Genomic DNA, 19317 nt, shown 5'->3' on the forward strand with positions numbered 1-19317 from the left:
GCCTTTTCTCTTTATTAATTAAATAGAAGGGATAATAGGAATAGCCCCCGGGGATATAGGGAGGCCAGATATAGTATACCGCGGCCGCCTTATAGCGGAGACGCTATAGTACCCTTATAGCCCCCCGCTCTCTCGCTAATAACGGCCCTAGGCTAACCCGAACTATAGCCTACTACCCTTCTCGCTAGCTACTAGCCTAGAGGTATAATCCAGATACGTAGAAAGGACGAACCGGGGCTATATCGGCCCCGTAATAGCACTACTCTAACTAAGGATAAGTATAAAGGTTTTCCCCCGGGACCCCGGGTTTTCCCCTTTATATCTACCTAAGAAGGACCGTATAGTCTAAATGAGGCTCCTATAGATTAGATAGGATAGCGGAGTAATAATAATGATATTAATAATACTAATAATAATAATTACTACTAGCTTAGAATTAGGCGTGCTATAATTTAGCTCTATACCGTGTAACTTTTAGGGTATAAATATAATAGGTCTTTATAAACTATCTTCTTATTAGTTTATTACCGCGCTAATAGTAAATATAGAGATATCGGGTTTAATATATATAGGTAGTATAGGGTTAAAATATCGTAGTACTGGAGCCTCCTAGGATACTAGTTTTAATTATTCGAATACGGTATAGGTATAGGGGGAAAGGCGTAAAAGCCCGGCTTAGGCACCTTTTAAGAGGTCCGTAAGGGGGGTAGCTACCTTGGAATAGTTCTTTATAAAACACCTATTATAACCGCGCAGATACGGCTTTAGAGTAGTTTGGCAGAACGGTTATATGACCCCCTTTTTGAGGCTGCGGGATCCACCTCCTATATATATATTAAGGACAGGCGCCGGATATCCCTATCGAGGGATTAAAAGATAATTATTATCCTCTTTTACAATTACTTATTCTACGTTTAAGGTATCTTTCCAGTTTAACTTACGTTACCCTGATCGGAATAGTGACTACCGATCTACTTCTTTACTAAAGGTTATAGTGGTATTAGTTATATTTTGGTTATGCATCGTGGTTTTACTGGACTAATCTCTTTATCTAATCTGTATCTTAACGATTTAGTGCCACTACGTCTTTATATAGTTATAATATAGTGCTCGGAGGCGGATTTATTCAGCGGCCCTAAAGTGTTCTAACCCTAATTAGAGTAATAGAGGCGCTCGAGGGAGGTTCCGGCCCTCCTAAACGGACTATTAGTTAACGACCCCCTAAAGGATATAAAGATAACGACCGAGGAAGAATTTAACGCTTTAAGGCCGAGGGGAGATTTACCCTAATAGATTTAGAAAAAGAAACGACTATATAGATGAGGTAAGAAGCACTTTTAGCACTTTTAATTATAAGACCCGCCGCCGCGGAGGTAGTAATTATAGGAACGGAAGAAACTGATTAGATCGCGATAGTGTTAGATTCCGGATATAGAATAGACTCGATAAGGGGCTCGTAACCCCTACCACTAATTAAGATAGACTCTCGTATAATAGCGAAGAAAAGATAAGACCGCCAAGCACAGCTTACCTGGATTAGGGCAATAAACCCCTAATAACCCTAGAAAAATACTAATACTAAACGTAGAAGCGAAATTACGATACTTTATATAAGGACCCGATAATCTAATAGATAAGACCTTTACGGACCCCGTAAGTAAGTTATAATACTTCTTCGTAAGACTTAGCGTATAATATTACTAATATTAATATCCGTGAGTATAGTCCCTTTACTAATAGGTAATCTCCTAATTATAGGGGGCCTCTTCCTTTAAGGTAAGTTAAAAAAGCTAGACCCTGAAGATAAGTATCGCGGAGTAAAACCTAGGACTACTACCACCCTCTTGTTAAGGACCTTATCACTCTTATTAAGATAAGATAATATATATAATAACCTAGCTAGTATGTAGAATACTTATAGGATTTTCTCGCTAGACGATTAGTTCGAAGAACCTTTCCCTAAATACCCTAAACGCCCCGATCCTATTATTATTATTCGCCTACCCCCTTATACTTACACCTAAAACACTATAGATACTTAGACTTAGTATCGTAAGCCTACCCCCGTTATCGTTATTAGCGACTCCGACGATAAGGCTGCCTCGCCGGCTATCCCTCCTATTCACACACCCGCCACTTCTACCGCCCCTAATTAGGGGAACCACGATATCGGGGCTACGGCCTTACCTCCGCCCGCTCCTAGGCCGACTACTATATCTGCCGCGGCTCCGACTACTATTTCGATAACTACCCCTGGATCTACCCCTAGTACTGCCCCTAGATTAGCCTTTAGATCTACCCCTACCTATAAATCGACTACTACCCCTGCCTAGCCTATCTTTACTGCCTAGCCCGCTTCGAACGCTTCCCCTACTACCGCTAAAGACCTAATTAAGCTACTATAAGCCCCAATAAGCCGTGACCGAGAAAGCACTATTACCGAGGTCGTTAAAGCCCTGCCCCCTACCACTACTATATTAAGAGCACCCCTACATTCCCTCGCTACTAGAGCTCCCCGCTTTAGTGGTAAGTTTCACTCTACGTTCCTTTAGTAGTATAATAACTACACTAAGCTTAACCGCCTTAGTAAAGCCGATAAGATCACCTACGTTAACCTATACACGGCTACGGCTATTCGTCCCGCTATCGAACGCCTAATTAGAGAAGTTTAAGCCGATAAGGGTAGTTAGTCTAATCTAGTTAGGAAGCTTATTAAGGAGTTCTCTTATTTAGATCCTAACTACTAACTTAACTTCTCTTATAAGGTTTATTAGCTTCGGGTAAAGCATAAAACGTATAAGATTAATAGTGTTCGTTAGGTTAGGGACTTACTATAGTAAATTACTATCTAAAAGGCTAAGGCCGAGCGAGTTTAAGGCACTTCTATTAAGGACTCCGAGCTTTACGGTATTATCCTTACTATTCTATATAGGGATATCTATATATTGATCGCTAATAACCTTAAGATTCGAGGCACTAACCTAAGAAAGATAGTTAAGAGCTATAGGCTGCTTTCGGAACTACTACGCGAGTAGTCTACGGATATCTAGGAAGCGGAGGGTAAGTCTATAGATAAGGACGCTATACTAAGTATAGCTAAGTCTAATTAGCCTAATAGTACTACTTACTAGCCCACGATCTTAAGGCGGCCTACTATAGTCTAGGAGTCTATAGCCTCTTAATCGGATATAGATAAGCTCGCCGACCTCCTCGAGAAGTATACTATTTCCCTTATTTACGATAAAGCTAAAGGCGTTAGGGGCACCGTTACCTAAATACTCGCCCTATCTAAGAGGATAGGCACGGAGAAGGTCTAAGCCCTCCTCGCCACAAAGTCTAATCTGAAGAACGCCTTTTATACCGTCTTTAAGCACGCCCCTTAGCCTACGATAACTACTTTAATACACTTTACCGCCCCTAATCAGGCTAATAGTACCGCATCCTAGCCTAATAACGCCTAGTACACCGAGGAGATCTACTATAAAGGACCCCGCCCTAGATATACTAATTGATATAATGATAGCCGCCCGCCCTAGTAACACGATAACCGCCTAGGATAGCAGAGAGGTGCTGTTACGACGGCTTCCGGTCCTCTATAGTATAGCGGACGATAAGGGACTAGCGTTAAGGTTTTAGTTTAAAATAAGAAGAGGATATTAACTAAAGAGCAGTAACTATCGTTCGTAGTGGTCTAGTCGTAGTTACGTCGTAAAGACTAGGCGTCTTCTTTATAAGGTAGGTTTAAGCGTAGAATAGTAGTCCAGGTGAAGACTTAGATTGATCGATGTCTTGTTCTCTAGTAGAAGTAAGACCTAAGATACTCTGGTATATATATACGCTCCTATTCCCTGGATCGATATTCTTCTGTTATAATCCTCCTAGGATCGTAGGTTATTCTGGATGATCTATCCGGATTATAGAGATTATCCATTGAGTCCTTTGATCTAGTGGTCACGTGTCTTCGCACGTGACCCTCTGAATCCGCTTATCCTTCCTTTGCCATGTTCGTACCTAAGGCTCAGGGTTCCGCAGTAGGCCTGTTCTCGGGCCTTGTTTTGCTTAAGGCTCAGGGTTCCGCAGTAGGCCTGTTCTCGGGCCTTGTTTTGTTGGCCGTAGCAGGTGCCTAGAATAACGGCTAGCCCCCGCTAGCTCGCTACTACTACTACGGCTAAAAAGGGTATAGGAGAGATAATTACCCTATCCTAATCCACGATAACGCCTATAACCTAGTTAAGTAGTAGTTCCCCGCGTATTTAGTTATAGATTAGACCGGTATTTAGGTAGCCTGCCTAAAGAGCGAGCTACGAGTTAACGAGTACTACCTATACCAACGCCTTATACTATATTAGCTAGCCACTAAGCTCTATAGCCGATTTAAGGAGCTCGTAGACCTTTATATTAAGACCTTCTAGCCCGTTACCCTCCCCTATAAGACTAATAAGACTAATAGGCTTATGATTAAGTATATAGTTAAGTAGGCATAGAAGTAGTAGACCGGTTAGAGTGGTTAGGCCACCTAAACCACTTAAGCCTTAAGGGTCACTACGGTCACGGGATCCATTAACTTTATTACTACTAGAGTATATACTACGTCTATATCTTATTATACTTCGACCGACCCTTAGGACCCTCTTCGTACTACTAGGAGCGGTAGAATTAGTAAACCCACGCTAAAAATAGCTGGTTCCCCTAATCAGGGCGTTTAATAGACACTAACGACTCCGGAAAGCTTCTAAAGGGTTATAAAGATAGTTAATAATACCGATATTGATAATAGTCTAACCCCTAATTTAATAGCCCCTATATCTAGACCTACTACCACCTCGACCACTACTCGGTCTATCTTATAAGCCTCGGCTTAAAAGGATACCCTTAACTTATTTAACTAGGAGGCCGTTATATAGAAGGTCCATGAGAAGAGCCTAAAGCACCTTTTAAAGATAGAGGTTAAGGTTCCTATAGTTTACCTCCTCTTTACTAATAAAGCTATTCTCGCGGACTACGAGGAGACGCTAAGGTTAATCGGTAGCCAGGTAAAGCCTTATACGGTTATCCGCTTAACCCTTAAAAAGGCCTTTTCTATAGACTTCTGACCCTTAGGACCCGAACGTTCTGTATAGTTTACGAATACCGCGACCGCTACCCCTACGCCTAATAGTGCCCTATCTATTACGCCCGCCTCGACGATTAATAAACTAAAGCCTCCTACTATTTACGCGAAGTATATAACGATACGGGTTAGCCTAACTAAGCGAATAGCTAAGGCCTACCCTACGGAGGACCGGTTTTACGTAGTTATTAATATAGGAGCCGTCTTGGATACTATCCGGCTAGACCTTATAGAGAAGCTAGGATTACGGGGCTATATCGGTAAAAGTAATATCGCGATTAAGGGGATTAACGATATAGATAGGGTAAATTACACAGGATATCTAAAAGAGCACCTCTAAGTCGGGGACTAGTATAGGAAAGTCTATTTTATATTAATCGAGGGAATAGGGCCTGGGATACTTCTTAGCCTACTATTCTTACTTAATAGTTATGCCTCTTTCACCTATAAGCACGGATAGATCGATATAGACTTTGCCTACGGGGATACCCGTATTATTATCCTTATCGCTAGTAGAGAATAGGTTTACGACCGCCCTTATAAATAAAGCTAGCCTAAGTTTAAAAAGGAGGAGAAGCGTTAAGAGGAGGAGGATTTAATCGATCTAAGTATCGGATAGTAGGGGGAGGACGGCGTCCTTTATAGTTAGTCCGGGGCTACTACCTTAATATTAAGTAATAATAGGACTAGCGGTTCGCCCGACTAAGGGGCGAAAAAGAAGGAGGAGGCGAGGGAGGAGAAGGAGAAAGAGAAGAAAAAGAAAAGCGACGACGATATTTTCTTTTATTTAAATAATAAGGACGCTATTACTTTAGTAGCCTTCCTCTTTACGGAGGAGGTAAAGCCCCTAATAAAGAGAATTTATATAGCCTTAAAGGCGATACCACGAAATTAGGGCCGAGGATATAAGAGGTGTATTGCGGAGGCTCCCTATATAATAACTATAACTATATAATAATAACTAATTCACACTAACCACTTATCCTTTTCGGCTTTTCTATACTACTATTAGCCTAATCACCCTAATAGCCTCTTAGTTTCGTATTTTCGAAAGGACTGGATAATATAGGATAATTCCTAGATAAGAGCGCTCGAAGCTCTAAAAAAAGAGGAGGATAGAATTACTAGTATAGCCGCAGTTATAACGAAGAGGCTATAATAGCCTAAGAGGAGGAAGTTCTAAGATCTTATTAAAGAAACGCACTATCCTCCTAATCCCGAAGGCGTCTTTACTATATAGAAGCCTAAGGCTCTTAAGGTTCACCCTCTTAACGACGTTCCGTCTAATAGAAGTATCCCCGATAAAGACCCCTACTAGAAGAAGAATATCCTCGTAGAAATTAAAGAGGAAGACTAGGAGCTAGAAGACGAGCGGTTTATTGGCCTAATTATACCGAAGTTTTCTAAAGTTATACCCCGTTCACGCCTTATACCCGAAAGACTCGACGCTATCCTAAAGACCGTCGACTACTTAAGCCCTAAGGAAAAGGAGCTCCTAATAAAGGTCCTCCTAAACCGCGAGGTAGCTATTATATAGGAATAGACTAAGTACGGCCGCCTTAATAAACGGGTAGCCCCTCTATAGAAGATTCGAGCGGTTGCTTATAAGGCGTGGTAGGCGAAGGGGATCCCTATCCCTAAGGCTCTAAAGTCTATAATCGTGCAGATAATAAAGGACCGCCTTAAGAAAGGTATAATCGAGGAGAGCCACGTAGCCTATCGTAACCCCTAGTTCTTAGTTAAGAAGAAGGATAGTAATATACGGCTTATTAACTCGGCTACTAAGATTAATATATTAACCCTTTAAGATACCTTTATACCGCTTAGGGCCGATAAGTTCTCCGAGGATTTCGCTATATATAAGCTTATATCCCTCTTAGACCTCTTTTCCGACTACGATCAGGTTACCCTTAACGAGGAGTCTCGAGATCTAACCACCTTTACGACTATTATTAGACTCTTTAGAATATATACCCTTCCCTAGGGGGCTACTAACTTAGTAGCCTAGTTTATACGTATTATAACCCGTATCCTTTACGACCTTATTCCTTAGTGCTATAGACTCTTTATTAACGATAGTATAGTAAAAGGACCGATAACTACCTATAAGAATACCCTAATTAGATTAGGAATTCCTCGTTTTATAGCTAAGTATATCGCTAATATTGATAAAGCGCTTCTTAACGTAGAGCTAGTAGGAGGTATTATCACGGGTATTAAAAGCTAGTAGTATTAGAAAGCAGCCACTATTATAGGCTACGTCTACGGTACTAATAGTTATTCCCCTAAGTAGGCTGAAATCGCGAAGGTCTAAGAGTAGGAAAAGTATAATACGGTCTTTAATATTCGTTCGTTCCTCGGTCTCGCTACCTTTTACCGAGTCTAGATTTATAAGTTCGCTATTATCGCTAGGCCCCTAACCGACCTGCTACGGAAGAATATTACCTTTAAGTGAGAGGAGCCTTAATAATACGCTATAGACGTCCTCAAGAAAGCCCTTACCACTACCCCTATCCTAATCACTATCTAGTACGGCGAAGGTATAGGGATTATCTACGTTATTATCGACGCCAATACGGATAGATAGGGTAGAATCCTCGGATAGTACGTTAAGGATAAAAAAGCTATAGCACGATATAAAAGCGGATAATAGTCTCCTATGGAGAGGGTCTATAATACTAGTAAGCTAAAGCTAAGGGGAGTCCTAAAGACCCTTCGGCGCCTATATAACTACCTCTATAGGGTTTACTTTATCCTTAAGACTAATAACTAAGCCCATTTATCCTAGTTAAAAGGATCTACTACTAACCTCCCTAGTACCTTAATTACCCGATAGCTTCCCCGGATCCCGCTCTTCGACTTTAACGTTAAGTATATTAAAGGATCTAAGAATACTACAGCCGATAGACTCTCTCGGATACCCGGAATACCCTCTAATTAGGCTAACGACGATACCGAAGGAGATCTAAACGATTTCGTGGATAATAGAATCTTCCTCACGGAAGCCGAGAAGCAGTTCGATAACCCTACCCTAGCTAATAATATCCTCGATAAGGACCTTACCTAGAATCAGTTTTCCCGATAAGTAGCCACCTTTTTAACGACCTTTCGCGTGCCTAGAGGAATAGATCCTAAGAAAGCCCGAAGAGTTAAAGATAGAGTTACCCGTGTATTCCTTAAGGATAGACTGCTATAGACCCGAGTAACTAAGGCCGATTCGACCCCTAAGCGCTAGATTAACGATAAGGACGCCTAGGTTAACCTAATTACGAGAACCCACGACGAATCAGGATACTAAGGAAGGCAGGGCACTTATTATCGCCTCACCGCTAACTACTTCTAGGATAGTATCTATAAGAGTATCTAGAGGTTTATCGAGTCCTATTCTAAATACTAGGCCCGCTATAGCCGTTCCTAGGAGGACCCCCTAATCGTAATAAGCCTACTCGAAACCGCCCTCCCTTTTGCCTAGGTTAGCCTAGATATTTAATATCTTTAAGCGTAGTATCTTATAGAGGCCCGCTATATATTTATAGCTTAGGTTAAGGCCCGACCCCTAAAGAAGAATACGTCTAAGGCTATTACCTTATTCCTATAGGAAGATATAATCTATAGGTATAAGCTTTATATAATTCTCCTTATTGATAGAGGTCTAGAGAATAAGAGTTATATAATTAAGCTAAACCGTCGCTATAAGATTACTCGAAAGCTCGCCTTAGCTTATTACCCACGCTCTGTCTATCTAGTCGAAGCTTTACCCTAAAGCCCTTTACGAGATCCTCTTAATAGTCCTTTTCGCTAACCGTATAACGGGAAGAGCTTCTACTAGCCGTGCCCCTTTCTTCCTTCTATATAGCTATAAGGCTATTACCCCGATTAAGACGACCTACCTAACCTAGAGAGTATTAGACTAGGGCCGCGTTAAAACCCCTAAGAATAAGATAATACTTCGTTTAAGGGCTTTTACCTAGCTTAATACCGACCGACGTGCTGCTATTACTATAATCACTAAATAATAAGGGCGACGAATAGCCTATATTAACGCTAGCCGTGCCCGAGTACTCCGTAAGTAAAGGCTATAAGTTAAGGATCTTATACTAGTTTATAATACTAAGAAAGCTATTACTATAAGCCGTAAGGCTAAGCTTAACTACCGCTAGAACGGCCTATATCGTATCCGGAAGGCTAATCACGATAATAAATCCTTTATCCTTAAGACTCTTACTAGGGAAGAACTAAAAGGGATTACTTTTACTGCTAACCGCCTAAAGAAGTTTATCTAAAACGACGATAGGCACTAGGAGCCTAAGGACTAGACTATACTTAAACGGGACTATAGCGAGGAGCTTAAGATTATATACCCTGCCCGAGAAGCGCATATCACCGAAGAAGTCACCGAAGCACCCCTTTTACCTAGCGAGGACCCTAAGGAAGATCCTAAGGCTAAGGATAATATTAGTTGCCCTAATTATACTATTACCGATATTTTACGCCGCTCCGAGAGACTAAGAGAGTTATTAGGGGAGTATTTTACGAAGCTAGAAGAAGAGTTAAAAAAGGTAAGGGAGTTTAGTACCGTTAAGGTGCAGATTCTATAGCGCCTAGACTTTAACCCGAGTAAGTACGAGAATTATACTAGCGAGCTATATTTTATTCCTTACTATTATTGTCCCTAATTTCCTTTATTTTTAAAGCCTATACTGGCTAGGAGGCTAGCGTGTAGTCTTAGGGCTAAGGGTAAATAAAGCTAAGTCTGTTATCCACTCAGAGTCGCGATATACGCTAGTATAAAAGGCGTAAACCTATAAATAATCTTCCTAACCGCTATCCTAGTCCGTTTCTTTTTTAAACTTTTACCTTTATTACCCTAATTAGAAGAACTATCAACCTATCCGGACTTATTTCCCCGATTAGAAGACTTTTCCCTATATTTATTATTGATTATATTTATAAGTAAGCCTAACTCCGTGGACGTTATAGAGATATACCACTATATACTCTCTTTTCTATAATAAATATAGGTTTCTTTTATTATAATCTTAAATTCTTTACTTCTATTCCCCTAATCACTATATACTTTATCGGACCCAAACTAAATTATACCTGGTTTAATATAAGCTGCCTATTCTGCGAAAGGGAGTTATAGTAGGGAATAACTAGTATAGGGATAGTTACTAAGAGTATAATATAATCGAGAGAAATACCGTTAAAGGCAGTAAGCCGTAAATAGTAAATCCCTCCTTTATTAATCCTAGTACTAGTAACTTATTAAGTTATTACGTTAATCTTAATAGCCTGATTTTAAAAGTATAAAAGCCCTCTTCTTTCCACGGCTTAAAGCCCCTTTTCCTTATCTCTATTACTAATCGCTCTCCCTATTACGGATATTATACCCCTATTCCCCTAACCACGCCTATATATATTACCCTTAAACCTACTATACGTAAGGTCCTCGTCCAGAAAGAAAAGACTGATACTATACCTATCACCAGAAGAGCAAGTTCAAGACACTAAGCCAACGGCGTTAAGAGCCCCGCTAGAAAAACCCCTATAAAAGAAAAACGTAATATTACGACGACGGCGATAATAATAATGAAATCCGGAAAATCCGGGGATTCCCTAGCTTTATTAGCCTAATTAAGCGACTACCGGCCGTTACTTATAAATCTTATTCTTCTTATAAGGGCTTTATCGGTAAATAGGCCTATAGAGTCTACTCGTGTAGAGTAGAAAACGGATTATTATAAAGAGAAGGAAAAGAGACAAAGATAAGCCACGAAGAAGACCTCCTTTTATACCCGTTTTCTCCTAATCTTACTACCCTACCCTGCTTTCCTATATAACGGCTCTTTCTCCCCCTTAACTACGCGGGCGACTTAGGCTTAGAAGCTTATTTCGTCATAATTCACTACCCATTAGCTAATCCAGCCCCGACTACTTTATTTAGTCGTAACCACGCCCCTATTCCCCAAATCACCGTAAAAGACGCCTATTCCCTCCCTTCTTTTACTCCTAAACCGGTCCTTCCTTATAGTCCTTATACTTAGGGATATATACCTTAATTTCCCTACCCTAAATATAAGCCCCTACGGGAAGAGAGATCCGATAATATTTAATAGTCTCCCCCTTCTAATACTAAGCGCTATCCTTAACCCTTTAGTAGTGGCTATCTAGTTTAGTCTAATACCGATATATTAGAGCTAGAACTATAGCCGGGATACTATCTCGAGCTAGGAGATCTTAACCTCCCGAAGCATCGCGTTACTAGCGAGCCACCTATAAATAAATAGCCTTTATATTAATAATATAAACGCTACGCCGAGGTAATTATAAAGGTTGGTGACTATCGTTATAAATCGACTAAGGTAGTATTATACTCTGCTTAGGAGAAGGATTAAGGTAGTTAATACCGGGATACTTATCGTCTAGCTAAGAGACCTCTTAATCACCCTATTAAAACTATCTTTAAAGGGTATCGTTATAATACGTGTAAGCAGACTCGTGAAATTAGTAGTTAGCGTAGTCCGGGAACTCCTCGCTCCTCTAAATCGACACGTACTCGAAAAAGGGGTATAGAATCTTATTATTAACCCGATTAGTCATAGCTATCTAATATTCCTTATAGTACTAGTAGGGGACCTTATTAACGGTGCCGTATACCTAGATTAAAAGTGCCCTAGTAGTATAAGGCCTTAAGATAATCTTTATAAGATATTGCCTCTAAAGGCTAGCTATATCCTTCGCTATAGAGATTCGACGACAGAAAAGAGGGGAGCCGTTACTAGCCTTTATATTTATAAATAAGCTAACCTCGACGTCCCTAAGGTTAAGAAAGGCATTCTAGACCCGCCTAGTAATAGCCGCCTTACTTTTACCAGGAATTAATAACTATAGGAAGTCTAACTCGATATATAATAAACCACCCTTACTAGCCACTTTATATTAGCCGAGATAGGAGTTCACCTATAGGTTATTAGTCTCTTTATAACCCGATTAGGGCAACCTACGTAAGGAATTAATAAAAACCTACCACTATATCTATTAGGGTTACCCTAAAGGAGTACTCCTTACGGGTTTTAAGGGGTAAATAAGCCGCTGGCCAGAACCACGGCGTTAGCTTAATAGACTACTAATAGGTAACGGCCTTCTTTCTTTTATAAGACTCCGTCTCGTTAAGTATACTAATTAGCCGTTTAGTTGTTATTATTACTGTTATTAGATTATTATAAGTGTAAGTAGCGGTTATATTCGTATCTGCCTGGATATTATGATAGGAAAAGAAAAGAAGAAGAAAAGGAGGGATACCGCTAGAAAGCTCGCCCTTTATACTCGAGGGATCGAGCGATTAAGGGGGCTATAAGCCTTATTACTACTATAAATTATAAAGACGGCTATTTAGTTAAAGCAGTTATAAAAGGGCCTTTACCTGCTACGGCCTAAAGGAGGGGTAATTTACTATTTCCCCATTTAGATCCCTTATTCCTAAGTCACGGCTACGCCTATAACTAAATAACGCAGGAGCTATGTCGTCTAATCTTTTCGACTAATTAGAGCCCGGATTTTAATATCTTTTTCCTAATCGGGAACCTTCCCGTCGGGTTAAAGAAGTTATTATCGTAGTGACTAAGGCACGCCTCCTTTAACTAACCGAAAAGACTCCTTTATAGGTAGTAACTAAGTAGTAACGCCTACTATAAAGGAACCCTTAAAGAGAAGCCTATCACGGAAGAAGGCACTTTTAAGCTTATTAGAGGAGGATAAATATCCCTTAACCTTAAGGTCTAAGGATCTCTTTTCCTCTCTCTTCCACTCTTTAGTTTTCGACTAGCCTTTACCCTCGGATATCACCCGTAACCACTAACCTCTATTATATAAGCAACGACGTTTTCTTTTTCTTTTTAACTCCCTTTAACGCCCCTAGATCTAATCAGGCTAACTAGCCGTAGTTTATACTTATAGTAGCTCTCGTTTCCTCTTAGCACCCCCTTTTCCCCCTCTTATTATATACGTTACTACCGCTATAACTAACTATCAGGCTATAGCCCCTATAGGGAACTTACTTAAGCGGTATATTCACCCTAAAGCACGCGTAGTTATTAAGTCTCGCACTAAGAGCCGCGTAGAATATATTTCTAAGAAGAGCAGATAGGCTTTTCCCTTAACCGGCCTCCTTTACTGTCTATTCGACGTATCTAATAATAACCCTCTTTTCTTTAGGTTCGCTATAGGCGATAAGGCTAACTAATAGGCTATCTAATAGCTTTTAGAAAGCGAGGAAGGGGAGTATTTAGGGGGAGAAGCTACGGATAAAGTAACCCAGTTAACACTAATAGTAAAGGTCCGTAGGGATAGCGTTATATTAGCCCGAATAGCCTTATTTACTGCCTAAAGAGTATATAATAACGTCTCTAAGAATAAGTAATTAGGAAAGTCCACCCTAGAAGATCTAATTAGGGTAATAACTACTAGGCAGATTAGGGATTCTAGGCCTAAGGTTTAGATTAATAACGTCGACTTATAGGGATATAACGCGAAGAAACGGAAGTATAACTACCTGGATATTAGCGATAGGGACCTTTTCCGTATTATAACGAGTAGACTAATCCCCTTTATATATTATATTAGAGGTAACCACTTCGTCGGCCTGATTTTAGATTAAGAAACCTGGGTTATATACGTATATAATAGTATATAGCTTAACGGAGGAGCTAAGAAGCGTCTACTAAAGAGCTTCCGAGGAGTTATAAGTTAGCTACGGTATATTAAGGCGCCTAAGGAGGCTATAGATAGCCTAATCAGGAAATTCTATATTATCTCCGGACCCTAGTAGAAAGACACGTATTCGTGTAGTCTATTTATTAGTGAATAGATTCATTCTATTATTTAGGAGGGTTACTTATTTCCTGTATCCTTTAGGCTATATCGGCTATAGGACGGACACTATTATACTACCGATAACGCCAGTTATAGATAGTATATCCGGTATAGTTAGTTAAGCTATATAGGCAAACTCTTCGGCTTCGGCCACTAGCCCGAGCTAGCTTTTAAGCAACCTACCCCGACACCTAACCCAGCTCCTACTACTACTCCCGTTATAACCTCCTCCTATAATCTGCCTAAGATAACGGGTTTTAAGCCTATTAATAAGAAATAAACGCCCGTTAACCCGCCTACGGGACCGAAGACACTAAAGACGCCTAAAGCGCCCGAGACCCCTTAAACGACTAAGTAGAAGTCCCCTTCCCCTAATTAGGGACTAACTAAAGTCCCGACGTTTAATAAGGATAATAGCGGCGCGTTCCTAGAACTAGGTAACCTTAAGCTTACCACCCCTAAGTATAAGAAGGTTACTAAGAAATACACGCCCCTAGCTACCGAACCCTCTCCTATTATAATACCGCCTAAGTCTTCTAAAGCCTAAGCCCCTACCGGTTCCCCTAATTAGAAGAAGATAGAGCTAAAGAAGTAGCCGTAGCCCGCTCCTATTAAGATTAGTTCGGCTACTAGCTACTACACGCATAAGAGAGAGGACCTCGTTAATTTTACCGTAAGGACCGATATATAGAGTAAGTAGGAGAAGGATTAGGCGTACTAAGGTCGTAGTCTAAAGATAGCTTGTAGCCTGCTATTCTATAGGCTAATTAAGATAAGGAATATACCGTTTAGACCGAGTAACTATAGCCGGGAGGATTAAGTCTAATCGTTTAATAACCCCTATAGAGCCGCCTTATAGGATACCGCTACTAATAGTAGTAAGTATCTCCCGCTATCGCGAGGAGTGGAATAGGGAGGATAGCGTTATTATAGTGCCGCTATTAAGTAGGAAGCGGATAAGGCTACTACTAATTAAGAGCCTAAAAAGGCTAATAAGCCGGACTATATAGTCGGAGGAAAGACTTTACGAAAGCGTAAGTAAAGGTAGATATAGAGGATTAAATAAGGGACGTCTTAAGGATATAGCTAATAAAGATAGTAAGGGTACGGTATATACGGAGGAACCAAAACTAAGAGGATCCCTAATTAGGTATACGTAGAGGATAGGGTGATTAGAGGAATAAGGGTGTACGATAGCTCTTTACTTAGTTTATTTACTTATATCTACTTACTTTTAGGAGTTATCTACGCTACGAGGGCGTAAACGTGATAACTAGGGCCGTATTATAACCGCGCAGATACGGCTTTAGAGTGGTTTAGCAGAACGGTTATATAACCCCCTTTTTAAGGCTACGGGATCCACCTCCTATATATATATTAAGGACAGGCGCCGGACATCCCTATTAAGGGATTAAAAGATAATTATTATCCTCTTTTACAATTACTTATTCTACGTTTAAGGTATCTTTCCAGTTTAACTTACATTGCCCTGATCGGAATAATGACTACCGATCTACTTCTTTGCTAAAGGTTATAGTTGTGTTGGTTATGTTTTGGTTATGCATCGTGGTTTTGCTAGACTAACCTCTTTATCTGATCTTTTTCTTGACGATCTGGTGCCACTACGTCTTCATACAGTTATACTATAGAACCTCGTAAAACCGAGGAAGATTTAGATCTTCTTAATATTATTAGGCCCCTTAATATTTAGTTAAAGTATCGAAGCGGTGCCGTTATAGGCCTAGCTTACCCTTACTATCTCCGTAACTCTTTATACTATTATCTTAGCACTCTATCCGGGTCGGTTACTTATTTATCCCCTAGGAGGAGCTTATACTCCTTTAGTATAGTCGCGATATAGTCGCCTAGTATACCTTTAAAGACCTTACTTATAGTATTAAGAAATAATATTAAGCGCTATCCCTTTATTATCTCGTAGTCGGCCTATGGCCGGCCTTCCTTCCTAAGGACTACTATAATAGCGTAACGATACGTTTTCGGATAATAACTTATTTCGAGGTATATTATAAAGATAGTACTTAGTCTCTAATATAGGGGGGGGTTTATATGCTTTTAAAAGTCCTAATAGAAGCCTATTAGGTCTTAGCGCCGCCTAGGGCTTTATTTACTTAAGGCGCCCTTATATACCCGCTACGGTAATATCGTAGCGGACATCCTATCCAGGGGGGGGATACGGCGCTTAGGGGCCGGGGGGCAGTAGATTAGGGGGGGGGAAGAACTTCCGGCTAAGGACTTCGGCTTTCTCCTTGTATATTACAGCGATATCGCTGTCGCTATCGCTTTGGAGTAGTATAATACTATATTATTAGTTAGCTAAAGCGATAGGAAGGGGGTAGTAGTAAGCTAGGTACTATGTTTTAATTGGTTATAAATGTAGGTCTATGACTGAACTATAGTCGGAATAACCAAGTGGTATAGTCGGAATAACGGGTCTTAATAACTATAGATATATCGGAACAAGGTACTCTACTCGTCTATTATAATATATTTATTATACCTTAATAAGGTGGCTATAGTTATCTAATTCTTACCTTAGCCACTGTTAAACTATATAAGACACCAGAAGTATGTATAGAAGTGGGAAATTCTATTTTAGTGTAGCGGTATATTTTCTGTGTTCTAAGAGTTATAAGCCCGGGAGGATTTATTCTATAACTTCCCTGCCTACTTACTAAAGGTTACCCGTTCGAACCCTAGCCAAGGAGATATCTTAAAAAGAAGAGAGATCCACTAAACGAGCGTTGTATCTAATTAGAGAAGAGAGCCGCCTTGATACTAGTAATGAATCCAGCCAGCCTTTATTAAGCACGAAGATCGTCCTTTATATAAGGCTGGGGGGGTATATTGCACTATATAAGACACTAGAAGTTGTCGCGATATAGCTAGGTGCAGACTACTATATAACTACTAAAAGTACCTATACTACTAGGGAATTCTCTTTTAGTGTAGCGGTTACTTTTAGATCTTTACAGTTATAAGCCCGGGAGGATTAGTCCTGTAACTTCCCTGCTAAAAGTCACCCGTTCGAAATATATCCATACCACCTATTTTAAGGCAGTAGTATACGCAGAGCCTAAGCCTAATTAAGCAGCTATAGTACTAAGCAGAAGATAGTACTTATACGCTGTCTTCTCGATATCCGCGCGATACAGCCCGTAAGCACTACGATAAGTCCTTATAGGCTAGGGGGTGTGTCGCGATATAGCTAGGTGCAGACCACTATATAACTACCAAAAGTACCTATACTACTAGGGAATTCTCTTTTGGTGTAGCGGTCACTTTTGGATCTTCACAGAAGTACCTACACAAGTGGGGAATTCCCTTTTGGTGTAGCGGTACATTTTCTGTGTTCTGACAGCCACTGTCGTCAATATCAGTTTATCAGAAACCACGTCACGGGCGTCGAGTCGTGGTAAAACCTGGAACCTCCCCATCTGTTTCGCAACCTACGTAATTACAACTGGTTTGTGTTTATCCGTTAATCTTGGAGAGCCAGCATTCACATCGAGAAGTTTCTCCCTTGATATTTCTCAACTACAAACACACTCAGGCGGCTCTATCGACGCTTGAACTCATCGAAATGTCGAAACGAACGAGCAGTGCCGTTGTTAACGGCATCGTCGCTAAAGACGGTGGGAGCGACTTGTCTCCGCCTGGTATGCCTCACTAGTATATTGTACGCCTCACTTGGGAAGTAGCTAACAGGTTCTTGGTCTGTCCACGTAAGACAAGCAAAAGCTGCTCCTTTCCGCCGACACTGGCCACCTCTCTCTCGTTCGAGCGATGCACCTTGCCGACCTGATCACACTCTGCAACGGTACGCAAAAAATACTCTCCAGCCTCTTTTATATTTTATTATCTTTTCATGCTGATGCGTTGTAACGGTAGGAGCCTGCGGGACTCTCTCCGTCTTTAGCTCTCTCGCGTATTGTCTTGGAGACCCCAACGACCTACATGCCATGTATCGCGCTCTCCTCTTTCTCCCCCTCGGTCTCTTCTTCGACTTTTTAGATGGCAAGGTCGCGCGCTGGCGCAAGAAGTCCTCCCTCATGGGCCAAGAACTCGACTCGCTAGCCGACCTCATCTCCTTCGGAGTTGCTCCTGCCGCTGCCGCATTCGCTCTCGGGATCCGGACCCCGCTCGACCAGCTCTTCCTTGCCTTCTTCGTTCTATGCGGTCTCGCCCGACTGGCCCGCTTCAATGTGACCGTTGCGGCGCTGCCTCGGGACGCTTCGGGAAAGAGCGCCTACTTTGAGGGCACGCCGATCCCCACGACTTTAGCCCTCGACGGCATCATGGCGTATTGGATACACAAGGGAACTGTCTTGGGGGCCCTGCCCTTTGGCATTGCACTTGATGGTTCTCCGCTGGCGTTCCACACCGCCGCGCTCATGTTCGTTGTGCATGGTTGTCTAATGACCAGCAGAAGCATTCGGATACCAAAGCCCTAAAGGAGGTCGGCTGATGAGCCCGGCTGGAGGCCGCTACGAACCGTGCCTGGGGTCATGTCCTGGGCGCAAGTTCGTTGTCACAAGGGCCCATTGCGATGGTGAGCACCTAAGACGTCGGGGTCCCTTTTGGATGTGTGTTTTTCTTCCTGTCCTACCTCGGCGATGCAGACGTCGAAATCAGGAGATGCTTATGTTGGCTTATTGGGCTTGTAATGGAAACAGGGACACTGAACCGCGAACTAAACTGTATGGTTTGTCCTATCGTTCAATGGCATAGACCTAGTAATCCGTTTAAGTGTATAATAGACATGATGTTTGGTGCCATGGTTGCAGGCTATTTGCCAGGCAAACGGATTTGTGACATGTTGGAGAGTTTTCGAATCGTTAAGCAGTTGGTCAAAGCTTGGTTAAATGGCTTTGCACTCAGGCTTGTATTTCAAGAGCGGTGCGAAGCTGAGGGCAAGTGCAGAAATACTTGTTTGCCTAGGTACCTATGTACACGGTACAAATGTTTGAATATGGTAACTAAGGTACTGTCGCATGGGCACACGGACTATAACGTGGTCTATAGGGGATCCAGGGGGGATCCACGCCGTGACTAAGGGCTTCGGATATCGGGGACCTCGGGTATGAGGATATAATAGGGGCGGATACCGGGAAAGACCGGATAGGATCTAAATGACTTAGTACCTATAACAGAGTCTTTACTACCTAAATTAAGGGTATAAGAGACTGCTAGATATAACTTAATATAATATATATATATATATAAGATTTCTGCTCTACTAAGTTAATAATCTCAGTGTCTTTTAATATACCACAATTATAAGCCCGGTTTATAACGCCTAAACGATAGATATT

General features: G+C 41.3%; 1 protein-coding gene across 1 annotated transcript; it reads left to right on the forward strand.

Moving 5' to 3' along the window:
• Positions 1-17338: 17338 nt before the first annotated feature.
• On the forward strand, positions 17339-18780 carry SODALDRAFT_326865 (cdp-diacylglycerol-serine O-phosphatidyltransferase-like protein). The gene is made up of 3 exons (XM_028610285.1): positions 17339-17661; positions 17733-17822; positions 17894-18780. Exons 1-3 carry the CDS (start codon positions 17586-17588, stop codon positions 18454-18456), a joined length of 729 nt encoding a protein of 242 aa, XP_028470518.1. The 5' UTR covers positions 17339-17585; the 3' UTR covers positions 18457-18780.
• The last annotated feature ends 537 nt before the right edge of the window (positions 18781-19317 follow it).

Source organism: Sodiomyces alkalinus, assembly GCF_003711515.1.
Source record: "Sodiomyces alkalinus F11 unplaced genomic scaffold SODALscaffold_1, whole genome shotgun sequence".
In the NCBI taxonomy this organism is placed as follows: domain Eukaryota; kingdom Fungi; phylum Ascomycota; class Sordariomycetes; order Glomerellales; family Plectosphaerellaceae; genus Sodiomyces; species Sodiomyces alkalinus.

Bases quoted from the DNA above. Each gene is read 5' to 3' on its own strand.
- SODALDRAFT_326865 (XM_028610285.1), top strand. From the start codon at position 17,586: ATGTCGAAACGAACGAGCAGTGCCGTTGTTAACGGCATCGTCGCTAAA. The intron at 17,662-17,732 runs GTATGCCTCACT...TGTCCACGTAAG, and splicing joins GAGCGACTTGTCTCCGCCTG to ACAAGCAAAAGCTGCTCCTT. The intron at 17,823-17,893 runs GTACGCAAAAAA...TTGTAACGGTAG, and splicing joins CCTGATCACACTCTGCAACG to GAGCCTGCGGGACTCTCTCC.